General features: G+C 43.5%; 2 protein-coding genes across 2 annotated transcripts in view; both read left to right on the top strand.

Annotated features, from left to right (window-relative positions):
• Positions 1-1,432: 1,432 nt before the first annotated feature.
• LOC115363379 (ras-related protein Rab-37) lies at positions 1,433-12,616 on the top strand. Its single transcript, XM_030057554.1, has 10 exons — positions 1,433-1,661; positions 1,776-2,057; positions 3,280-3,390; positions 5,693-5,734; positions 6,545-6,611; positions 6,837-6,889; positions 7,421-7,486; positions 8,298-8,354; positions 8,456-8,532; positions 11,252-12,616. The coding sequence occupies exons 2-10, from the start codon at positions 1,947-1,949 to the stop codon at positions 11,355-11,357; spliced, it is 690 nt and encodes a 229-aa protein (XP_029913414.1). The 5' UTR covers positions 1,433-1,661; positions 1,776-1,946; the 3' UTR covers positions 11,358-12,616.
• A 2,805-nt stretch (positions 12,617-15,421) lies between these two features.
• Positions 15,422-24,414, top strand: part of nherf1b (NHERF family PDZ scaffold protein 1b) — a 32,597-nt gene continuing 23,604 nt past the window's right edge. The window contains exon 1 of the mRNA XM_030059029.1: positions 15,422-16,337. Within this exon, the coding sequence (XP_029914889.1) occupies positions 15,774-16,337 (564 nt within the window). The 5' untranslated portion in view covers positions 15,422-15,773. The remainder of the gene's footprint in view (positions 16,338-24,414) is intronic.

The following is a 24,414-nucleotide window of genomic DNA, read 5'->3' as shown; positions in this document are numbered from 1 at the left end:
TAATTTAGCGAGCTTTTTCTGTGACTGATGTTATCAGAATTCATAAACCATGCAGCATCAAACACATAATAACTCCAGCTGCTACCCGATCATTAACCAGCAATCCTTTCAGTCATTCAGTCACTTTGGGTTTGCTAATGACTGAGTCTGAGGTTGTGTTCGCCTCAGTCGAAGCCATGGGGCGACAGTCATCAGTTCATTTATTTAAATGAGAGGCTGTGTTTTAGTTATGTAACCTAAATGAACCCTGGCCATGTGTCATAATCTCTGGCAGCACTTAGAATAGCGGAGATACTCTGCCTTATATTGTTTCACCTCTCGTCTTAAACACTAGGGGGCGACAAACACTGCAACAAAAGCTTCATTTCAGCCCTAATAGTGAAACATCCTGTACATTTGAGTGAAATTATTTTAGGCATGTATGAGATGCTAATTAACTGAAGGGATTGAGATTTTTTTTTTTTTTTTTTTTTTTTTGTCACAACGCCATGTTTGCCAATGCTGTGTTTACTGTATTTTTCTGTGCTCTTTTGTCCTTGCTGTTATCCGGTAGTCATACCCAGCTTTTTTTCTCATGCTCACCTGCCCTGCTTTGGCCTCACCAGCCCCGCCTCTTGTTTACCTGTTCGTTTGCACTCTCCCAGCCTATCAGCTCCTTACCTGTTCCCCTGTCCACCCACCTGTTCTTTGACTCCGTTAGTATGTAGGTTCAGCTTCCAGTTCCGTCTTTGGTGTTGTCTTTTGGCTTTTGGTCTATGTTATCCGCCCTCTAACCACCTGTACTCCACCCTGCAAACTCCAGTATAAAGACTTCAGGATCTCAGCCTTGTCTTCCTGGTCTGCATTTGGCTCCACACGGTCTCCTTGTGACATATTTATGGAGTCATTCGTTGCTGAGCAAAAACAGTGCTCTGTTGATTTCTTATTTATTAGCCCGAGGAGGTCTTCTGTGTTGAGGGGCCATTATTAAAGAAAGAAGTGTTTGGTTACATCACAACCCAAACAAAGCAAGACATACGCTGTGTTATGGTTTTGCAAGTTGAGGGAGGAAATGTGACATTTTTCTGAGACAAATTTGTCGAAATTAAGTTCTTCACTGCATGACCCTTGATTAGTCCTGTGCCCTTTAACTGTTGGAGTCCTGGAGGGATGCAAAGAAAAGCTCAGCTCACACTCTCTCCAGGATGTAAATTCACTGTATGCATCTTAATAAGTAGCATTAAAATGGTGGTGAAGTTAGGATAGGGCCGTTTGAGGGGAGACCACATCAAAGCTCATCAAGATGTGATGTGTACTTATTGGTGCTCGCTGGCCTTGTGACCATGACCGGGTGGCCGTCCTCATTTCGTGTTAGTGACTGAGGCTCTAATGATCCAACACCACCTGTGGCGAATGCGTCAGACATCAGCGCCTGTTGCCCAAGAAGACAATTGACCTCACTGTAGCTGTGTGTTTTCGGGGGGGAATGTCAGCCTGAAAGACGAGACTCATGTTTCACTCTGTGGAAAAGTCCGTCAGAAAACACAATGGACCAATGTGACAGCGGCGACGTCCTCACATGCACGGTTCATCATCTGCCTACGCCAGGATGCACCGCTCTGCTAAACTGAGAAATGTTTCCGCCTATTTGTCATTATTATTTCCTTGACTGGTGGATGTAGGTGCGTTCCTCACCGCTCATCCCCTCAAGTTTGCTCCACGCTGTCACTGCCATCTTTTGACAGGCGATAACCGGGTGTACACACACATATTTTTTTTCCCTCTTATTTCCCCAGGAAGCGCTTGGTGATTATTTTTTGGCCGTGCAGTATGCAAGCTGGGGGACTTGAGGCTCGCGGTGACTGGGACTGAGTCACGGATTTCACGCAGAGATATAGTGCGCTCCTTGGGCAGATCTCGGAGATAACTGTGGTTTGGCGTCTGGTTGTACTCCTGTTGTCAGTGCGATGTCCACGAGACAGACATCGTTGACGGAGAAGCAGACTAAAAACGGAACATCAAAATATGTGTTGGAGCGATGCGCCTCTATTAACGAGTATTATGATATTGCCTTCAAGGTGTGTATTGCCATCTTGTCATGTTTGTTGAGTCTGTTTATTTATTTATTTATTTATTTATTTGAATTGTGTCGCTGAACAGCTGTATAGGAAACAGTGGCGGAACAGGTGTCTTTAATGTACGCTTGACTCAGGGACAGCTGGGTGGACCCGGCGCAAAAAACACTTATAATTAACATTAACAATTGGACATACATAATGTAAAATCTTTATTAGAAGATAATTTAACGTATGGCTAGTGATTGAATTGGCTTTGGGTCTTGCGATAATTTACAATGAAATAAATAATGTAATGATGCCTGTATTTTCATGACAGTGCTGGCACAGTGCCTCAGGGGTTAGTTTGTGCTATTAAGTAGTAGCTCACAGCTTATAAACCTCTCTATGCTTCATCGTCCGCCCTTACGGATATGCAAATATTTGCTGAGGGTGTACTTGTTGCTCCTTATAGGAACCTTCCCATTGTGTTTTTTTAAGCACCCGTATCTCTTTAGGAACGCTATGCTGTTTTATGTCGACCTACAATTAAGAATTGTTACAGAAGAAAGTTTAATTATCTTTGTAATTGTATGTATTTAGTGTGATTATAAACTGCAGGAGCACAGTGATCACCATCCAGGAAGGTTACATGGCTTGTGAATATATGAACTGTGTAACTGCACATCATAATGCAGTAATTATATTAATTTGGTGTGAAAATGGCAGCCCTAAATGATGAGACCCAGATTACAGAGGCGCTTGTAAACGCTGTGACCCTCCCCCCACTCCTGTAGGCATTGGCAGGTTGTCAGATGTAGGTGCCAGCCCAATCAGCAGTTAAACATTTCAGTATTTGTAGTGTAGTGTGGCTGTACTTGCACTTGAATCCAAGGAATTGCACTATACTGTGTGATAATTTGGCATAAAGTGCAGGAAACAACCTGACATACTGACTGTAAGCCAACCACATAACTCACTGCGCAATTGTATCATCTGACCCAAAACTCATGATCTCAGTTGCAAAATTTCTTTTTATCATTGGGCAGTCGTAGAATGTATTGCACAATGATGTGCGTGTGCAAGCCATGCTTTTAAGGACTAGGAACTTCCTCCTAAGGTTTTGTCAGTTTCACAATGAATTTAGTGCTATTCTGTCCATCATGTACAGGCAGTTTCTCATGTATTTTTTTTTTTGGCCAGCTGTAACCTGTCCCCCCTCTCTCTGGTCGTGGATTTGCTCTAGGTGATGCTGCTGGGAGACTCAGCCGTGGGGAAGACGTGCATCTTGGTGCGCTTTAAAGATGGGGCATTTCTGGGAGGCAACTTTATAGCCACCGTGGGAATAGACTTTAGGGTGAGAGAGATGCTTTAAAGTGACCGTGGACTCACGGAACGGCTCAACAAATGGCTGAATCTCCACTGTTGTGTTGTTTATTCATTCATTGTCCCCCCCTGGCAGCGGAGCGGCATTTGTGCTCTATTCCCTTTGCCTTGGTGAAGAAAACCACTTCTTTACAGCAGGAACACCGCCTATTGATATTTACGCAGCAGTGGGGGATCCATTCACAAGAGTTACATAGGCCAATTATCACCTTATTTCAGCACTGAACACTTTATCATACTGTGATTCTAGCACAAAATGTACAAACTCTCACCAGTCAGTCAAGTTCACAGACCACTTGTGCTGCGAAGCAGGGTGGATGGCTTCATAAACCTCTTGGCAGATGCCTGCCCACGTTCTGCCTCCGGGAGAGATTGGCTGCTCTACTCTGCTCGGTCCTGGAGGAGTCACACTACTGACAGACAGGCTCTTACCGACTCACACATACCACACACACACTGATTTGTCACCGAATTGGGAGCAGATGTCCATATCTGTCTCCACGGGGGAGGAGAATGAGAGTGGACCGTGGAGTGGCAACTCTGGCTGGAGTGGCCCGGATCCCCCCCTCAAACTCCCATTTCCCTCCGTTCAAAGCAAAACACTCTCACGCTAATGGCAAGTCAAGCAGGGCGGTTTGAGGAGGAAATTGTGCTGCATTAGGCAGAGTGATGTATTGTCTACTTCTGATGGCGGTGTGGACATTAGGGAGCATAATGGATGTTTGACAGACGGGGCTGTATGGAGACAGTTTAGCCAGTAGAAATAACCATTTTACTTTTCCCTCCTCAAGCAAAAGCAACAGGTCCTGTGGCCAGTAGCAATTCCTCAGATATAGAAAAAAAAATGTTTTTTATACTTATTAAACTGTTAATCGTGGGAAATAATATCTACTAATAGAAGTTTGTATTAAGAACACTTGTTTTCTTGCCCCCCTGCTCCTCCTCTTCCTCCTCCTACTCCTCCATTTCGTTTAAGAGAGACAGTCCAGTCAGTGTGTGCCTCGCTGAATCTTTTGCTGAGGTTGTCCATAGCCTCTTTTCTGTGCATGGATAGGCAAGCAGACTGCTGTGGCAGATTGTAACATGGCCGGTCTATTTTCAGCACTCAGCATGCAGGGTCCTCTCACGTCATAATTGGGAGGTGAGAGGGGAGGGAGGAAAGGGGAGTGGGGGGTTGGAAATCCATGGCAACTAATGCAGGGGTTGAACCATGTTCATTCTGCCAGAGCAGAAGACTCAGCAGGTGGCAGTTGCAGGGAGCAAGAGCTTTGGGCGCACACTTAAGAGATTGTTTGCTATTGTGTCACCTGCCTTGCATTTCTGTGTGTGTGTGTGTGTGTGTGCATGTGTGCACGCACACGCATGTGTGTGTGGGTTTCTGTGCGTTTGCAGGAAAGGCAGGGTCTGTCTGTGAGGACCTTTCACTGATAGAGAAGTTATGAAGTGACTCAGGAAGCGATATAGAACAGTCGCTATCAGCATTTCCTTCATCTAAGCCTCTCTCTCCCCCTCTCTCTCTCTCTCTTTCTCTCTCTTGCTAATGTTTTTTCTCACCTTAACCCTGCTCTACTAAGTTGCCAAATTATTTGATTTCAAAATTGCCCTCCCATAAGTTCCAAATTAGATTTTCCTTTACTTGAAAGAAAGAGAGCGTGAGAGAAAAGGAAGGCGAGACAGCTTTGTGGTTTCTTTATTATTGCATGTTAATGAGCATGCACGATAAAATGCTGCAGCACAAGTGATTGGCTTTATGGCGCTTACACCCACTGCATTCCTTCCATTCTGTCTTGACTTGAGTAGATTTGTTACGAACAGTTTCCTCCTTTTCACCAAATTCATCTTTCAAAACATATATAGTCCTGGGGCTGAGGTGTCTTAAATTATTTTGGGCCAATCGTCGCTGGCCTACAGGAAATCACAGGGCACCCCGACAGCGACAGGAAATTAACGGGGGAGTGAGTTGCTATGCTGCCAGTCTGCTTTCTCACTATTGTGTAATTAAGTCTAATCCCAGGACCTTGTTGTGTGGGTGTTGCAAATTGCTTTCTCCACCAGCATTCAAAGACAGTCTTATTTGTCATGTTTCCTTTGCCACATGCTGCATCTATGGGCTTTTTTTTTTTTTTTTTTTTTTTGTAAGTCTGCTGTGATGTTCATCATTCACTTCCTGCGTAGTTCTCACAGCACTCCAGTCCTTGAGGCATATGGTAGATTGTCAGTCTCTCTCGTGCGCACCACTGCAGTTTGGTTGACGAATCTTCTCTTCCACACAGAATAAGGTGGTGTCGGTGGACAACTTGAAAATCAAACTGCAGGTGAGAGCATGCACCTCGAATGGGTGGGTGATTTTAAACTTTCAAAATTTGAAAAACTCTGCAGGTCCCATTGATGTGTTTGTCGTTACAAGTGCATGCATTTTGGTTCATACCCACAGAACTTTACTTTAAACTCCAGTGGAGATCCCAAGCTTTCCAAAGATACCAAATCTGTCCTGCTGAATTACAGGGAAATGTGTACAAAGTGACGCACATTGCATTGCAACCAGCATATACAGAATATGTATGTGACGTACAATAGGCAATTTGCTAACCTTGAAGCAATTTGAGAGGAAAATTAAGGGAAAATCAGCGTTAAAGGGGTGAAAATAGGAATCCTTACGGCAGTCACAGCCCTGTGCACCTAATTCAACTCATCTAGTATCAAACAGACCCTAAATAGTAACTTACAAGCAGATTAATTACGTTTTACACTCGGCAGGATTGTCATTATTTGCATGGCCAGTGATTTCCATTCAGCATCACATTGTGGCTCTGCAGGGTTGTTTACCATGCAGCACTTATCTTAGACACACATGTCTGTCATCATAACCTGTTCATTCAGTGCTATGAGTGGGAGGTGACAAATTTAGATTCCTTTGCCTGCTGTGGTAAATCCAGCTTCTCTCACAGGCGCCCCGCTCGTGATAAAGTCCTGCGCTCGATTCTAAAAAAAGTCTCTCCCACTATGAATCAATAATAGCATGTTTCTGTTTTGAACACTGCCTATTTAGGATTTACTGTATGCCTTGTTTAAGATTAGCATTTTCCCATGTTAACCAGTGTGTAATTATGTGGTTTGTCATGCAGATCTGGGATACTGCCGGCCAAGAGAGATTCCGCAGCGTAACACACGCCTACTATAGAGATGCCCAGGGTAACCTCTGCTTTTTTATACTTCACTTCCTGGTGGACAACTTCCTGCTGTGGGTGCTTTTATTAGTGTGCACAAAGAACAAGCGTAGGTGTGTGTGCGTGTGTCTGCATGTGTGTGTGTGTGTGTGTGTGTGTGTGTGTGTGTGTGTGTGTGTGCGTGCGTGCATGCGTGTTATATAATGCAATGACCAGATAATAACAGTCTGCTCTCCTGTTCCCTCTCCAGCGCTACTTCTGCTCTATGACATTACCAGCAAGTCATCTTTTGACAATATCAGGGTAAGACAGTTTCAAATTACTTCTCTCTCTCTCTCACCCTCTGTCTCTCTCTCTCTCCCCTCTCTGTCTCTCTCTCTCTCTCTCTCTCTCTCTCTGTCTCTCAGCTTCCTACTCATTTTCACTTCCTGCTTCTGAGCCCACTCGAGTTGCTCTGTTCACTTTTGTCTATTTACATGCAAAGTGCCGCGTCGGCTTCCAACATTTCCTGATTGTCTTCTTTGGAAATGGCACCATATTATCATTCACCTCTGTCCCTTTGCTTTCCCTGGTCAATAAAAAAAAAGCAGTGTCATGGTGTCGGGGTGAGAGTGACAGTCTGACAGTGACAGATTATAGAGGGTGGTAATAATAATGCAAGAGTGCAGGGAAAATTTGTATTAATAGTTGAAGAAGCTTGTTTTGTTTATAGAATATTTTCTCTGTCTCTGTTTCTCTTGTTTCTCTCTTTCATTTGCTTTCTTCCTCTCTCTCTCTCTCTCTTTCTTTCTGTCTTCCCCTGTTCTCTATGTGTCTGTCTTTTTTACTTTGAAGGCTTGGCTGACTGAAATACACGAGTATGCCCAGAAGAACGTGGTCATCATGTTGCTCGGCAACAAGGTGAGCGAAGCTTCCTTTTAGCTTTATAAAAAGATCAGAACGATAAATGTTGCCTCACCACAATTTTAACACACTCTTATCACACTGAGGCAGATGTATGCACACTTAAAAACTTGCAACTGCAAAAAGGCCGTTGTACATACATGGACACAAAGCACTTCATTTGAACTCCACTGAAACCAATTTATTTGCTTATTTTAACAGATTTTGTCATTTTATGTATGTGTGTGTGTGTGTGTGTGTGTGTGTGTGTGTGTGTGTGTGTGTGTGTGTGTGTGGTGAGATGGTGTCCAACTCTGCACAGATTATTTTAAACTTTAACTGTTGTTCCATATTATGTGACAGAAAGGGGTGCTTTAAAAAAAAAAAAAAAAAAAATCATGCTTTAACTTTCCATTTTTTTGGTAGTCCTTTTCAGCCCTAATGATGATGATAAACAATCTAACTTTCATGTCTCATTGCCAGCAGCAGCCAGTGTTAATATGTTTGAAAGCTCCCTCTGGTGGCTCAGGGAGGACTCACCCTTCCTGGGGTCACACGTGTCACACAGCAGCAGCACCGATCATTTGTTGTGAGAGCAGCGAGAAGTAGGACAGGGTGCATTAGTCTGTGGCAGCAGCTATTCTGCTGGAAGTGGACTTTCTGACGTCTCGTCAGTCTGAGGAGGCCTTGAAACAGCAGCTAGCGGCAGGGCCGGCAGAGAGAGGGTACATGGGTTGATGTGATGGCGCGCTGTCGTAGCTAATGGCATGGTGCATTCGTGACCCTTCACCTCCAACATGACCGGTGTCTCTTCCTGTCGCTCTTACAGTCGGACATGGCCGCAGAGAGGGTCGTAAAGACGGAGGAGGGAGAGAAGCTGGCGAAGGTAAGAGGGCTGTTTGTTAAACCACAGACCACTGTGTAGTGTATGATGGCTCCTCAGCAGCACTCACTTCCAGCTGCTCCTGTAATGTTTTTCCATCTTAGGAATATGGAGTTCCGTTTATGGAGACAAGTGCCAAGACGGGAGTCAACGTGGAGCTGGCCTTTCTCGCTATAGCAAAGTAAGTCTGCTGGGGACTCACTGAATATTCTTTACTTCAATTTTCCACGTTCATCTTCCCTGAAAAATTTAAAATGAGAAAATCAGGACCAGTCTGTGACTGTCTATAGGCAGAGGTGGAAGTAACTAATTACATTTACTCACATTACTGTACCTCACTAGTTACTGTACTTAGACTGCAGTACATTTTAAATCACATCCATTACTGAGTACAAATAATCAGAGACGGATTGTGGAACCTTTCACAGTAAAAGCTCAGTCAACAGAGAGATGAAGAGGCACCTGCTTCTATTTTGTCGGTTCTACTTTTTGTCATTTCCAAATTACCAATAAAAGCTGCATGATGAAAAACTGCTGATGGTCAACAGAAGCGAGGACCATTTAGACTCAACCAGCAAAAAATGTGGAATGAAGGCGAATAGTTTCAGCGAGTTGGCATGAGTCTACAGCACAGGTGTCAAACTCGTGCCATGGAGGGCCAAGAGGCTGCAGGTTTTCATTCCAACCAGCAACTCCACCAGGTGATTTCACTGATTAGTCCCGCCTCTCTGTTCGGAGGTAGGCCGATCAGTGAAATCACCTGGTGGAGTTTTTGGTTGGAATGAAAACCTGCAGCCTCTTGGCCCTCCATGGCACGAGTTTGACACCCCTGGTCTACAGGGTCCTCACTTCAGGCAGGCATTGGCAATTTTGGAGAATGCACCTTTAAAAGAATCTGGATTGATCTGTGTACTGTCATCCTTTTAAGATCACAGCTTACACAGTTACTGTTTAGAAAAAGTAACACAGTCACTTTTACTTTGAGTACATTTTAAATGAGCTACTTTTTACTTTTACTTCAGTAGTTTTTTTTTTTTTTTTTTTTTTTTTTTTTTTTTACAAAGTAACAGTACTTCTACTTGAGCAGCAGTTTGAAGTATTCTCTCCACCATGGCTGCAGTACAGCATCATCAGCCCTGATGATGCTTTAATTTGAGTTGGTAAGGATTCTCATTGTAGCGGCACACCTGGGTTCAGGCTCTGTTTGTTCATGTTTGATTGTCAGAGTTTGAACACATAAAATTTGAAGATCCTTTATTTAATGGAGCGTGAGCAACGTGACAATCAACAAAGCAGAAGTAATATCATCAATCGCAGCGCACACGTCAGCGGCAACACACACTACAAACAGCCACTTAATTGCAATGTTTAATGAAAACTGGTGTGTGTGTGTGTGTGTGTGTGTGTGTTTTATTTCTCTGGATGGCATAAAGAAGCTCCTTAGTTTTAATCTTGACATAAAAGCCAGAGTTTTACTTTTTTCTTAAACTCCCAACCTGAATAAATTTGATTTGGCAGCTTATTCCATTCTTCTGGTCCTAGTGTTTAATTTTCTCTAGTAGGCAGAGTTGCATTCAAAGAAAAATGTAAAAAAATTTTTTTTTTTTTTTGAAAAAAGTGAGTGAGTGAATGAATCCATGAATGGCTTAATGAACTGAAGAAACTGTTTGATTGCCTGGCGTAGCGCTTTAGACACTGCATGAAACATTTTCTTATGAATGTAGATATTTTGCTCAGCGGGAGGATAAAATATGAATAACTGCGGTACAGACTGGTATTTCCAGATATGTATGACCAGTCAGTCACATCTCCTCGTGCCCACACACAAGAAATATTTTCAGTTTTTACTCATTCGGCTGCATTATGCTGGAAGCAGGGGACAGTGGACGGTCTGTTCGGAGTGCATTCTGCCTCTTCACTGCTCACCTACCCAAATGAGGGGGGAAAAAAGAAACTGAACAGAAAAAGAGAAGGGGACAAACAACAAATTTACAATCATGCTTTTCCAATTTCCAGTGCCATTTCTAACTAATGTGAAATACAAATACTTCATTTATTGCCACTTGTAAAGAGTCCTCTACAGGTAGAAAATCAATTTCCCCCACAGATCCCCCATACGAGCTTTTCTCTGTTTAAAGCCGGGACAAAACCAAAATTAAATTCACTTTCTATTTTATGTGGGTCATGTGTGGCAGGTCTGTCCTCTTTTCCGAGTAAATGAACACCAACTTTCACAATGCGAGTCTAGTATTACCTTTCACATTTGGTGTCACTGAACAAGATTTTGGTGTAGACTAGTCGAACTGGGTTTCTCCGTTGGCTCTGTTAATATTTCCTTTAGCTTGTCTCTCTGCCTGTGAGCCCGGCGGTGAAGGTGCACGCATTCCAGCTGCATGCTCACAAGCCTGTGTCCGATTACTGCAAGTAATGTCGTCTAGTGGTTATCAGCTAATTTGCTGTTTGTTTGGGATGACTCATGATAATGGGATTGTGCGTGTTTCGAGGCGGTGTCAGGGTTATCCGATGCTCCTCGTGTGATCTCCATCTCCAGTGGCAAGAAATATGAAACAGAGTATTGTTTTGTGTAACATTTTTTCGCGCCCTGTTCCCCAGTGCTTTGAAAAAGAAAATAAAAAATGATCTGTGTGATTTGCGACCTTCATGTGATGGGTATTCATAAGTGCCGGTTAGATTAAATCATTCATGCCACCGGCGTTTTGATTAAATCTCAGCGCAGAGGCTTGCTTCTCTCCTCTCTCTTGGTCTCTTTATTTTTTCCTTCCTTATTCATTTTCTTGATACGCTCACCCTGTCTGCGCTCCATCCCACGCATCCACCCCCTCTGTATCTAACTCACTGTCTCTCTCTTTATATACCCCCCCTTCTCTCTCCGTCTTTAGGGAGCTGAAGCACAGAGCAGCACAGCAGCCCAATGAGCCCAAGTTCCAGATACACGACTACATCGAGTCCCAGAAGCACAAGTCTGGCTGCTGTGGCCTCATGTAGCCCATCCTGACCGCTGCTCCAACCAGGCGGAAAGAAAGAGACACACACACATGCACAGACACACACAAACACACACACACACGCACACACACATACACAAAGAGAAAGAGAGATGGAGACGGAGGGAGGTGGGGGTAAAGACGCCTGGTCCCTTATGAATACTAGCCAATCCCAGCCCCAAACCTGAGGGGGCGACATCCTCTTCTCTCGTGAATGAGGGTGAATCTGGACTGGAGGCCATCCCTTATCTGAAATGTGAATTGAAATCTATTATGTCATGCGTAGAAATGTTTGTGGTCTTTTGTGGTGACAGTTGTATCCAACTACACGTCGGGAGTTATAGTCTGAAATGCTATATCCATCTGCAGGGACAAACAAAAACAAATATTTACCACTCAAGACCTGAAATAAATGGCAGTTTTATACAAAAATCAATACGACTGTTCATGTGGATATAGCATTTTGCCATGAAGCTCTTCTTAGTTTGTTTTTCATTCCCAGTTTTGCCAGGCTGTGAACCGATCCCTGTTGGCCTTACAGTCTCCATCATTATTATTCTTTGAGAATTCTGTGTGTGTGTATGCAGACATCTGAGTAGACTTCAGTCTCGCAATCAGGTTGTAGCTAAAATGATCCCGTCTGTTTCCTTATGTGCTGGTGTTAGATAGAATAAAACCGACATTTTTGAGGGCGGTCGCCCAGTGTGTGTCTCTCTGTACATCTTATTCAGGGCCAATGATGCTTCACTCAAAGTACTGTATATGGAAGTCTGCTGGAGGATCACTCCACCATTGCATTGACATGTTCATCCCGCAAGGCTTGACATTGGAAATCAGCAAGCAATTACTTTGTTATCATGCCCCAAATGATTTTTCTAGGAGTTCAGAGATTCCTCAGCATGCATCTTGCTTTTTCCTTTATTATTGTTATTATTATTTTTTTTTATCATGTGCCATTCACACACAGAGATGCACACAGCAGCAAGACAGTGTTCCCTAACATTGTTGTGTCTCCTTTAATGATGGATGTTGTTGTCTATTCTGTACAGGAGCTGTATTTGTCCATGGACTGCATTGTGTAACACATTTCTTTGTATTACGTTCATTATGAATGTTTGCTTGTCAAACTTGCTTGATGTCACATTTGTCCCTCCTCTGAGGCATCACAGTGATCACAAAGTGCCATGAAGAAGTGCTTTGTTATCGTATTATATATATATATACATACATATATATAAAAAAAGTATATTTTGTAATGTACATGGTGTTGTTTTATTGAAGTTACGTCTCGTCCGTCTGTCTTTGTGTGTCTTTGGGTTTCTAGGAATGCGGGTGAAGCAGTCTGGCTGTCAGAATGTACTGAGATTAATATGCCACTGTGTGGCAGCAGCTACCATGCTTATTCTGTAGGGTGTATCCTTATAGAATAAAGTATAAGATTTTATCAGCTGAGCATGTTAGACTACACTCAGTGTGCACATTCACATTGACAACAACGTGTTTAGGTGCAGCTTTTAATAGGATCATCAATATCTGTTTTGTGTATTTTTTGTAAAACTGATGACTGAGAAAGGAATGAGAAAAGCTGTGAGGTTATCTTGACATGCTGGGTGGAGGTAGACTGCCTGGCAAATTATAAATGCAGCATATTCATGATTCACTGTCCTTGGCTGTCCACCTGGAGTCTCGCCCGCCTCGTCTCCAACTCACTTCAGTGAGTCATAATGAGCAGAATAGCCTATGCATTGAATACTCTAAAAAAAAAAAAAAAAAGAAAGAAAGAAAGAAAAAAGAAAAACAAAATTTATTTGAATTGTTTCCTATCAAAATCAGAACTCTCTGTTGGATGTGATGCAGCTTTATTGATCAGTCTGTTGAGAGAGTGTTTAGAGAGCCTGTCTTTGCCGATGCCTCTTATCTGACACCTCCAGGGCTCGGTCTGAGTGTCTGGCGCCATTCCCAGCTGAAAAAGTCGAAACCTCCCTGAAGTTTTAGGCCAGGCAGCTCCCTGCCAAGTCTCATTTTTACAGCTCATGTCACTCATATCTTTCCAGTGCCCCTGGGTTAACTGGCTGCAAGAGGCTGCAGAGATTAAAACTGAAATATGATATATGTATTGTTGGTAAATTAGGAGTGAGCCAGACACTGTCCTCTTTTTCTTCTTGATGGCCATTTGAAAGTGCTGCAAAGTCATCAGGGCTTTCTTTTTCAGCACAGGGATCATTAAAATGTCATCTCATTTGAAGTCTGCTATATCACAAAATGTTATTTTGGTTTTCAAAATAAAAAATAAAATTACATTCTCTGAAATGTTGCTTAAGATTATGTGAATTTTTGAAACTGGGCAGGAAACAACCAAGCCAGCATTATTGGATTTGCAGAAGTGTTTACTGAATAGAACTGGGCAATAGGCTATGGACAAAATCATAAATACCATAATATCATTGACTAAACACCATGATATCATTACTGTGATAATCATGACTATTGGTGCGTTCATAAGTTGTGGACACACAATACATATTTGATACATAATCAGTAATGACGTGGATGTGATCCCTAAGCCAGCAGAGTATAGGCGGAGTTTGAAATTTGCGCTGGGGGGGCAAACATTTTTTTTTTATTATTATTTTATTTATTACAATACCAAACATAATGTAATTCAGATTTATTTCTGAAAATAATCTTATTTTATTTCATTGCTTAAATGTTTATAGATATGTATACGGGGAAAAAAAAAATATTGGACCTATTTCTGACAAGCAACAAGCTCAGAAAATTGTGTCCATTTACTGTAATGAAGCTTTTAAAGCCAAGAAAAGAACCAACTTAGGGAAGATATAATTTACCATATCACATTATCAGCACCACTATATCCAGAACCCCAGACGATGTCTAGCCTCACATCACAATATTAATATAAGATCAATATATTGCCCATTAGCTCTTCACCTACTTACAAAGCATCTTTTCTGTTTGAGTTTAATATATGTGCATGTTACCTGATTGGATAACGTTGAATAAATAAATGAATAATAAATAAAATAGATCCCTAATTGAGCCCACAACATAATAGCACCAGTATAATGTCCACAGTGGACATTATGCTTTACAACCTGGTACTGTAAAGCACTGGTTGCAGTAAAGTTCCAGCGATGCTTTTGCCACCACGACAGATTTCACACCACACTAAAAACAAAAGCCACCTTTAATACAGTGCCGCTGTTAAAATGCCATAAAGTGCGATAAGGTCACAATATAAACTCATTACTGAGCACTATTTGTTTATTTATTTGGTCAGATTAATCCTCAATAGCCCCTGTAAACAGCCTGTATATATTGTAAATCTTCCCTCAGTCTGCTGTGGCCGGTGCTGTGTAGTTTGCTGCAGGGGAGGCAGCAGGTGAGCCGGCGGCACCAGCACACTGAACAAACTGATACGGAGGCCGGCTCTGTAATGAAGTGCCACCCGGACACCTCTGAGGATGTGGTGGAGATGAGGACACTGAACAAGCACTTATTGATTATAGATAATCCTGACCATCCTCTTTACCTATACAGGACAGACAGCGGAGCACTTTCTCTAACAATTTCTATCTGTATTTATTTGTAGATATATTTTACTATATTTACAATGTATGCAGTGTATGTTTTTTTTTCTTATATTTTCTGATATATATATATATATATATATATATATATATATATTATCAATTTGTTAAATTGTTGTGTTTATTTTTCCATAGATAGCCTATATATTTCTGTCCTCTTTCTGGTTTGGTGTGTTTACTGTGTATTACAATGTCTAGATAACCTATTGCTGTGCAATTTATTGATCCCAAATTGGGATTTATGGGCTTTTTTGATCTATCTGTTTATCTATCTGTCTGTCTGTTTATCTGTAACATGTTCAAAGACAGCCACAGTGTGTTTGTGCGTCAACTTGTGCCCTCTCTGCATGAGGAAGCCCGCTGGTCTCATTCACTTGCATGTACCTCCCTCTTCCTGAGTGGCTCTCCTACTTTGTCGCACCCTCCGAGGGAGCGCCTGCTCTGTCAGCGACAGCACAGCCTCGGGTCGGGACCTCCGACGCACTGCACACAGGTTGTCTTCAAGCGCCACAACGGCCGGCCGGGACCATACAGCGGGGGGGTGTGAAACGTAATCCAGACCCCAGCGGCACAAGTAATTTTGGAAGTCGGACTAAAGCAGCAACCATCCACAATTTCCACGGAGCAATTCCTCAGGAGGGCGGAGGTTGCCTGTTCTTTTTCCAGGGGTACCACTCACTCATTCACACACCCCCACCTCCTCTTCGGCAGCATCCGGAGCAGGTTTTCTACTCCTTTCTAGTGTGTACGAGCAACAGGTTGACCAGCAGGGCGAAGGAGAAGAGAAGCCAGCAAGTTTGCCCACAATGCCGAGCAAAAGCCAATATTTGCGCCCCAGGCTGTGCGTGCTGGAGAAAGGGGACAACGGCTACGGTTTTCACCTCCACGGGGAGAAAGGTAAGACCGGGCAGTTCATACGGTTAGTGGAGCCAGATAGTCCGGCTGAGACGTCGGGGCTGCGCGCCGGGGACCGGCTGGTGTTTGTGAACGGGGAGGACGTGGAGACCGAGAGCCACCAGCAGGTCGTGTCCCGGATACGCGCCACCGCGGGCCGGCTGGAGCTCATAGTGATCGACCCGGAGACCGAGCAGCTGCTGAAGAAACACAACATGAAGTGTCTGAAGGAGTATGTCACGGAGGGGGTCCCGTTACCGTTTGACGACGAGTCGGAAAACGGCGACGAGAGGCGCGCAGCGGAGGCGGAGGAGGAGGAGGTGGTGGAGGTCGAGGTGGAGGTGGAGGTGAAGGCGCAGGAGGAGAGGGAAGAGGAGGAGGAGGACAGCACACCGAGGGAGTCCACGCCGGTCCCGGAGAGCAACGGAGGAATCCACGGCCACGTAGAGAAGAAGCTGAGCATAAGCTCTGAGAAGGTGAGTGTGCAAGTATAAAAAGTGTCAAGAGTCGCCATGCAACAAAGTTTTGTTTATTCACCGCTGACTTATAGTTTTCTTGTCAACATGAATTAGATCAGTGCATCCTTGTCTAATGATGACATGAAGTGCCCCAGCTGAAAGCATTATTGAAGAGTGCATCATCTCAGAAAGAATAGGTGCTCTGTGTCAATAAGGCCATTAATATGTGCAGCTGCACCCACATGGTCCTTGTTGTGGAGGTCTTGGCAGGGCTGGCAGGCTGTGGGCTGCAGAGTCAGTTGGCTGGACATTTGCTGTGGGTGTGAGGGCTGCCGAGGAAAAAGGACAAACAACCTGGTTCAAATAAACAGAGACACAAAGCTGGACTTGGACCCCTTCTCTCTGTCTTTATCTCGCTCAGTCCATATTGCTGTCACTCCCACTTGCTCCCTCTCACTCCTCTGAAACAGCTAATGATGATGATGATTATTGCATATGGATATTTTAGATTTGACTCGCAGGAATCTGCGCTTTCCTGCAACCATATTTACAATATTGGCCTGCTTCTCCAATGCACCTGTTCAGCCTCTGCATATTTAAAGCCGATTGCTCTGTTTTAAAGAAAAATCTGACATTAGAGTGGACTATTTCTAATGTTAAGCCTTAACCCCTTGAGCTTTACATTTTTCCTAACCATCTCTTTACTCTTGAACTCTTGAACTCTGATTTTCCCAAAAACTCCTCTTAAGCAGCTTCAAAATTGAAAAAAAAAAAAAAAAAAGGTTTTATTCCATATTCTCCAAGTGTCACATAGATATTGTGTATCTGCTGGTTGCAAGGCTTCATTGAAGCTGCATCATGCTTATATTGAATGAAATATTCAAACCCAACATTTCACTGTTTTTTAGTTGCACAATTATATCAAATGGAAAATATCCAGATGTTTTTGCATAGTTTTAGACACATAATCTACACACATAATTCATGTAATTCAGCAGGAAGTATTTGATATTTATGCAAATCTTATGATCTCCATTAGAATTTGAAATAAAGTAACAGTGGTTTGAACAAAGCCCGGTCACACAGCGTTTATTTGTGATGGCAAACCCATAAATGGGACCAGTAACGTTGAAGAGGTTAAGCATAGAGTCTGTAATCATGAGAGGCTATCTGTGCACAGAGCTGCACATCAAAACAAATACAAAGGAGCAGGGGACATTTCACATCTGGGAGAGAAACAGAGTTCTTCTTTTGTTGCAGAGGGATGATAGCGAATATTTCACATTGCTGAACATGCCACAACAAACAACAACAGGAAATGACTTGGTGTCATTTTTTTTCAGTCTCTTCCCCAAAACGATACCCACCCAATTAAGTTTGAAGACCTTTGATCTCAGATGAACATCAGCTGTCTGTGAAACATTAGGGGCATATTCTCATTCTGCAGCAGCCACTTGTTGCTGTGTGTCCAAATATCTCTCTTATTTTGTCTATTTATGCTGTCTGCCTGGCCGAGAACTTTGCTCAGGAACCAGGGTTCATTAAAAAGCACTTGAGGGGAAGAGGGTCGCTGTAGTCGGGAACATCTGTGCCCCTTGCTGTGCCCTGGATGTTTACCCCCGAGGCTGTTTCTGTCTTAATCTGACTGGTCTCCTCGGTGGTTTATTCTAGGTGGGAGTAAAGGCTGTAATACCCAGCGCTTTATCATACAGTGTGTGCACCATGACAGGCAGGGACAAACAAAAACACAGACTTTTGCCCCCACTCTGCCTGTTTTTCTCTGCCTCTCACGTGTGTTCCCCACTCCGTCTTGCAAACATGTCTGTTTGGGTTGTTGTGTTGCACTGTGGCTTTTTGCAAGAGTTTTTCAATGCCAGTGGTGTCTAAACAGTCTGACCGTCCAGTGCTTCGCTCCGCACGCTGCACGACTCTGCCCAGACTTAACCTATCAGTTCATCTGACAGGCGGAGAGCAGCCAGAACAGCACATGTAATGGGCATGGAGGCACCAACAAACTTGTAATCTAATACCAGCAAGCTGCAAATTAAGCATTTCCACATAAAAATAGTACTGAATGATCTATTCATAAGCTTATTGCGCTGCTGGTCAGCACATGCTTTAGTGATTCCCTTACAACTGCAAAACCAAAAGTCACACAGGGTGCTCTGGACTGACTGGACTTCCAACAGGTAGTTATTCTACGGACTTAACCTTTTCAACTCTGCTGATCCTATCTGTCGATTTGTCATAACAAATACATGCTGCTTTGTTTAAACCCACAGAGCTCCATTTTAAATTCTAGTGTAGCTCCCAAGGTTTTCAAAAACACTAAATGTCCTGCTGAAATTGCAGAAAATTAAAATGATGCACAAGACATGTAGATATTTGAAGGTTAATGTAATTGTACAACCATACAATAATGACATCTTGGATTGAGGACTCAGTTTGCCCTTGGGGATCAGTAAGGTATTTCTGATTCTGTATTTCACTCAGTATATGTGTGATGTAGCTTCAATGATGTGATGAGTTTTGTGTGGCATTGTCATGCAATATGGAATAACGTGTTTTTCTGTGTAACTTTGAAGCCACAAAGGAGGAAATTTATGGGAAAATCCGCCATGTTTATCTCTGACCTCTCTGTCCTTACATGAACTAGGCCAGGCAAAGGAAAGCACAAAAAGTTCAGTCTGTCATTTCTATAGCTTTCCTGAGAACAGAGTTCGATGCTTGTTAAAAGTTTTGGCTACTCATTACACCCCCACAGCCTTTTATAATTACTACATAATTACAGCGTTCACATAGGCAGAATATGCAGCGTTTCTAGAATTATGTCCCTGGTACTTGGGAGACAAAAGGCAAATTTGTGTCCAGTTGAAAACAGCATGGCCCTGTGCTCGTGTGGACGTTGGTGAGCGCCACTTGAGCACTGCTGCGAAACACATTGGGCTGCGCTGTTTGTATTAGGAATATACAGCGATTGTTCCTGTGTTTACTCTCCAGCGCTCACAGATGGCTTAATGTAGCCGTGGCAGTGCAGTTCACACTGGCACGCAACGCACAGGGAAGCGGCGTCAAAAGGAAGCAAGAACGCTACCAGCAAACTTGTTTTCAAAACTTCGATTTTTATTTTCGCATTCCCGCAGACGTTGATATGTGAATGGGAAATGGGATCTGGTATGGATCGTGCAATGCAGAGACCTCAGTCTGGAAATTCTCACTGATGCAATGTAGGTTTGCGTTTTGCGTTTGCCCAATGAATTCAAAGACCTGTGTAGGCAAATTACCGAGGGACAGGAGTGTGTAAAGTGGATTTGATGGGTGTAATAAGTCAGTTTTAGAGTTTACTTTGTCTCTGTGTTCCAGTGAGAAGCACCTCAGGGTGTGTTTTGCTCCAACTCTACTGTTTCTGGAATTTTCTGCCTACATCCTGTCCGGCATTCCTGTGCCTGGGTCCTGTGGCCTAGCCAATCACACACACACACACACACACACACACAACACAAAAACACACACCAAACAGCCTTGGAAGACAACACACACTGTTGGTTTAGCAGTCACACTGACGTCCGTGCGCTGCCTCGTCTGGCCTCGTCTTTGAAGAAACACAAAAGAGGGTTCGAGGAGCAACGCCCACTCCGGAAACCAAGGAGCCTCGCTCAAGGTTGCCATGGCGATGTCGTGTGTGCAGCCCATGTGAAATGTATGTACGTGTGAGGATGACGGCAGGCAAAGTGAGACAGCGCAGGGGAGGTGTGAAAAAGTGGAATGAGCAATGATGATGAAGGTCAAAAGCAGAGATGTGAGCGGGGAGGATGAAAAACTGAGGCGTCGCTGAAGAACAAACCATACAAAAACACATCGCTGGTTCCAAAGGTCGTCTTCCCTTGTTTACCGGGCAGTAAAAAATTTTACTCCTCCATTGTTCAGCACAGTGTGGTAGGAATGGAGGCTTTCTCTCAGTTGCTCCAGCTCACATTACAAACCCGTCGGATCGTCCAGAGAAAGTCGATTTATTGTCTTATTTGTTTTGCTCAGGTTGTTGAGCTTTGAGTCGACTGCATAACGTGCAGGTAGAGGACTTCAAAACGCTATATACACCTTTTGGAAACAATTTTTTTAGGAGTCGACTCAGAGTCATCATTTCAATACGACAAATCAACTACTGACACCTGTCATAGCAGCTCTCAGTTTTTCAAATCGCAGAAATGTAATTTGGAATGGACCCCTTTATTTTTCAGCAGTTGTGTTTACCTAATCTACGCTAACTCCGTCCTCTCTCGTTGCTTGCTCTTGTTTTTCTTTTGAGGAAGAGTCACTTCAGCAGTAATTCATTGAGATTCCAGAGGGGAGTGTGTGTGCATTTTTGGTGCTGGGGAGTCTTTCCTGGATGACGGCTGGCTGCTTACATAAGGCTGTCTTTAAAAAACTAATTACAGGATAGGAAGAGCTGTTGTGTCAGATGAAATTGACTGCGACTCGACGATATCTGCCACATAAACAAGTGTCTCTGCATGTGCATGTGTGTGTGTGTGTGTCTGTGTGGCTCGCAGCCGCACAAGAGGTCGGAAATGAGAGAACTTGGAGATTTCACATCAGTCTGCCAGTTTGTTGTAGCTTCTCTCCTCTCCTGCCTTTCTGTCTTTAATCTCAGTTGGATACAGAGCCTCTAATCTGCCCATTCATATAAAAGCTGCTTATTAAAGAGCATGAAACCTCCACTGCTTTTACCAGAGACGCTCGGGTTTTTTGTCCCTCATCGGCTTTCCATAGATGGAGGGGTGTTTTAACTGCATGGCATGATGTGTTTCCCTAAGCAAATGCCACTTTGGCTGTTGTGTGGGAGGATCCACTCGATATTATTCTTGCCTCTGCTGTGTGGTCGTCAGCGCACGGGTCGGCAATAGCTCTTTTAATTGGTTTTATGTGCTAGCCAGGCATCCGCCGCGAGCGAACACAAAACCACACTTAAACCTTCAAGTCTGTATGTTTGTAGCCTGCAGCAAGGCCTGAATTTAGTTACCCGTATTTTCCACAGTTAAGACCTCTACCGATACACAGGATCTGATGTAACTAGCGCTCATGCTGCAGCTGCAAGACCTGGCCAGGCATTCTGCAGAAATGATTTGACTGAGGGTTTGATTATTTATCTAGTGGGATAGAGGTTATTCAGCGGGATATAATTATGTATTTCAGGCCAAGTCAATGGGAGTACTTCACCATGCAGTTCTCATGTCGGGTCATAAACTTTCAGTTTGGGTCAGTTCTTTGTTGTCCCTCAGAGGGTAGGATTGTTAGAATTATTACAGGGACTGAACAATTAATCTAAATATTACTGATATCACAATGTGGCCAAGTGTAATGCAGTTTATTGATAAAGGTAAAAAGTGTAAATAAACTACTGTGGTGGTACAGAGATGCTCTGACCTACAGATTGGATCATTTTAATAGCTTTTCAGTGAAAGTGAACATTTTAATGCAAACGTTATTTTACCTACTAAAATCGTGAATCATGTAGCAGCTGTGGTGTCTATAAAATCAATAGCAATATGATTTTTTTCACCATAACATTCAGCCCTCACTGATACTTAGGTACCAAGTAAATACTAATGCTAGGATTTTAATCTTGGTACTATCACCTCCATAATTCTGTTCTTATTCTAATGTCGCCTTAGCCTCTGCGTTTAAATACTTGAAACACAAGGACTGTACAGGACTTACAAGCTCACAGGACTGTAAATCAAAATGTAAACACATAAACCATTGTATTTGTTGTTACAGGGGGACGTTTCTACTGTGAATTGAGTATTTTGTTGGAATGCTTTGTTTTCTACTTGAAGGCAACAGGCTTACAAGTGCAACAGGCTAATGTTGCTCTTGTAAGTCAGTTTTCTTATTCTAATATTGCCAACATGTTTAAATACTTGAAGCATATAAAGTTTGGTGGCGTCGAATCAAAAACTGAGAATCGTGGGATTTTAGCAGAACTGGTATCAGTGACATTTTTACTCAATTTGGCTTGAGGCAAAAGCACAGCAATGCAACAATAAAACATGAAGACACACAAGAAACACATGAAGGACTCAATAAAACATAAAAAACCAATAACAACATTAAAAACAAATCATTTCATTTCAAGTATCTCCTCATGCACAAGACATTTAGCACATATGTGCTTTAACATTCACTAACATTCGATGTCACGGCTTCAGGAATAACCTGCGTTTAACACTTTCCTATTAATAGAATTCAAAGTCAGCTCTTGATGATCGTTTGTCATGTTTTAGTGACAACATGGCCCCATCTACTGTAAATAGAGTTTTGAGCCAAGACGGTCGGAGGAGCGTTTGTGGCTGTCAGTGGGAATCTTGGCCTTGCCTTGGCCAGCGCAGAGACCCCAGAGCGCTAATGCCGGTTTCCTGTCATTGTTGTTGGTTGGAGGTACAAAATCACCCCGCCCACCCATCCCCCTTTCCCCGCTCGACCTCCTGAGCAGCGAGAGCCACTACAGTTTGTAGTAACACTGCAGAATGAATGTTTGGGGCTGTCACAATATACAAGGCTAGAGAAACTGTAGCTGTGCAAAACAATCAATACAGCTATCGCAACATTATTTTTGGCTATATGTATTGATTATCCAGCCCCGTGTGTATTGTTTATACCGTTCCTTTTCATGCACTGTTATGACATCTTGTTTGTTACCTAACTCATTGTATAATATGTTGTAGTTTATTAGTCTACCCAGGGGTCATGCGGGTTTACAAGCTCGATTCATGCATTTTCTGTCAAGACTGTGGAGCACTGCAGTGTAGCATGATACAAGGCATTCAACCATACAACACACACACACACACACACACACACATGTTCCTGTCAGTGTGCCCTTGAACAAGACATTGACCCCCCATGCCCTGCCCGCGCTCACTCCCTGCTCACTCTGAGAGCCGAAAAATAAATATGTGCGATGCAAACGGAGTGTATAACGACATAAAGTGCAATTGATGCCACCAAAAGCAGGTCATTCACGTAGAAGACACTAAATCATGCCTCAGTGTACACAGTAAAATGAATTGAGTTCAGTGTTACAAAGCCAGGTATTGTCCAGGCTCTTTGAAGGGTAATGGAGTGCGTGTGGTGCTGTTTGTCTGATGGGATCAGATACACTGTGGGATTCAGTCTGCACCGGCTCCACCGGGCCCACACTGCCGCTCCGTGTTTGTTCATATGTTTGGGCTTCATACGTTTGCATGCTCTGTCTATTTGTTTAGGGTGGGTGTTTTCATGCCAACATGTAAGTGTGTGTGTGTGTGTGTCTTTGTGTGCGTGTGTGCATGTGAGAACGTTCGGGAGTCACCCTTCCCTTCCCTCCTCTTTGTTGAGCTGTGTGTTCCAAAGGAAATGGTCCACATGACAAGACGGGGTGGAGGGCTTCGGAGAGAGTGTCATAGGCTTCATTGTGTTTCAGCTCAGAGAATCGTGGATTTATGCCTCTGTGTGTGTGTGTGTGTGTGTGTGTGTGTGTGTGTGTTGTTTCGCTGTGCCTGTTTGTTTATGAGAAGCTAAAAGTACAATTTCAAGATTGTTACGTAACCCTCTTTGAACAGTCTTAACCCAGGGAGCCACAAGCAGCGACCAGGCTCTCTCCCTTTGGTCGGGCCTGCGTTCCTGCAAAGGAGCAACCACCAGCCATTTACATGCACTCTACACACTGCAGGCCTCTCTTAAAGGGATAGCTTGGATTTTCTGACACAAGGTGATATCGATGCACACACATTACCTCTGCGGTGCCAAAATGGCTGCCGTGAAAAAAGGGCTGTTCGCCACATCTCCGACCAGAAGTATATCCAACGTCATCTTGTGTCCATAAATCCAAGCTATCCCCATGGCCTTTATTGGAGTAGCTGTTTCTGTATGTGTGTGTGTGTGTGTGTCTCATGTTGTGCATGTTAGCACTTCCTGATTGAAGCTCCTTTGTGATATTAGTGACGCCAGTCGCAAACAGCAGCGCCACTGTCTCCCCGTCACGGCCGCAGTGACTCTGGCCCAGGTCAGGGCTAGGAGCAGGGAGGGTGGAATGGGTGGTGGGCAGTGGGGGTAG

This window comes from Myripristis murdjan, chromosome 8, assembly GCF_902150065.1.
Source record: "Myripristis murdjan chromosome 8, fMyrMur1.1, whole genome shotgun sequence".
Classification (NCBI taxonomy): domain Eukaryota; kingdom Metazoa; phylum Chordata; class Actinopteri; order Holocentriformes; family Holocentridae; genus Myripristis; species Myripristis murdjan.
This window is presented reverse-complemented; position numbering and strand designations above follow the sequence as displayed.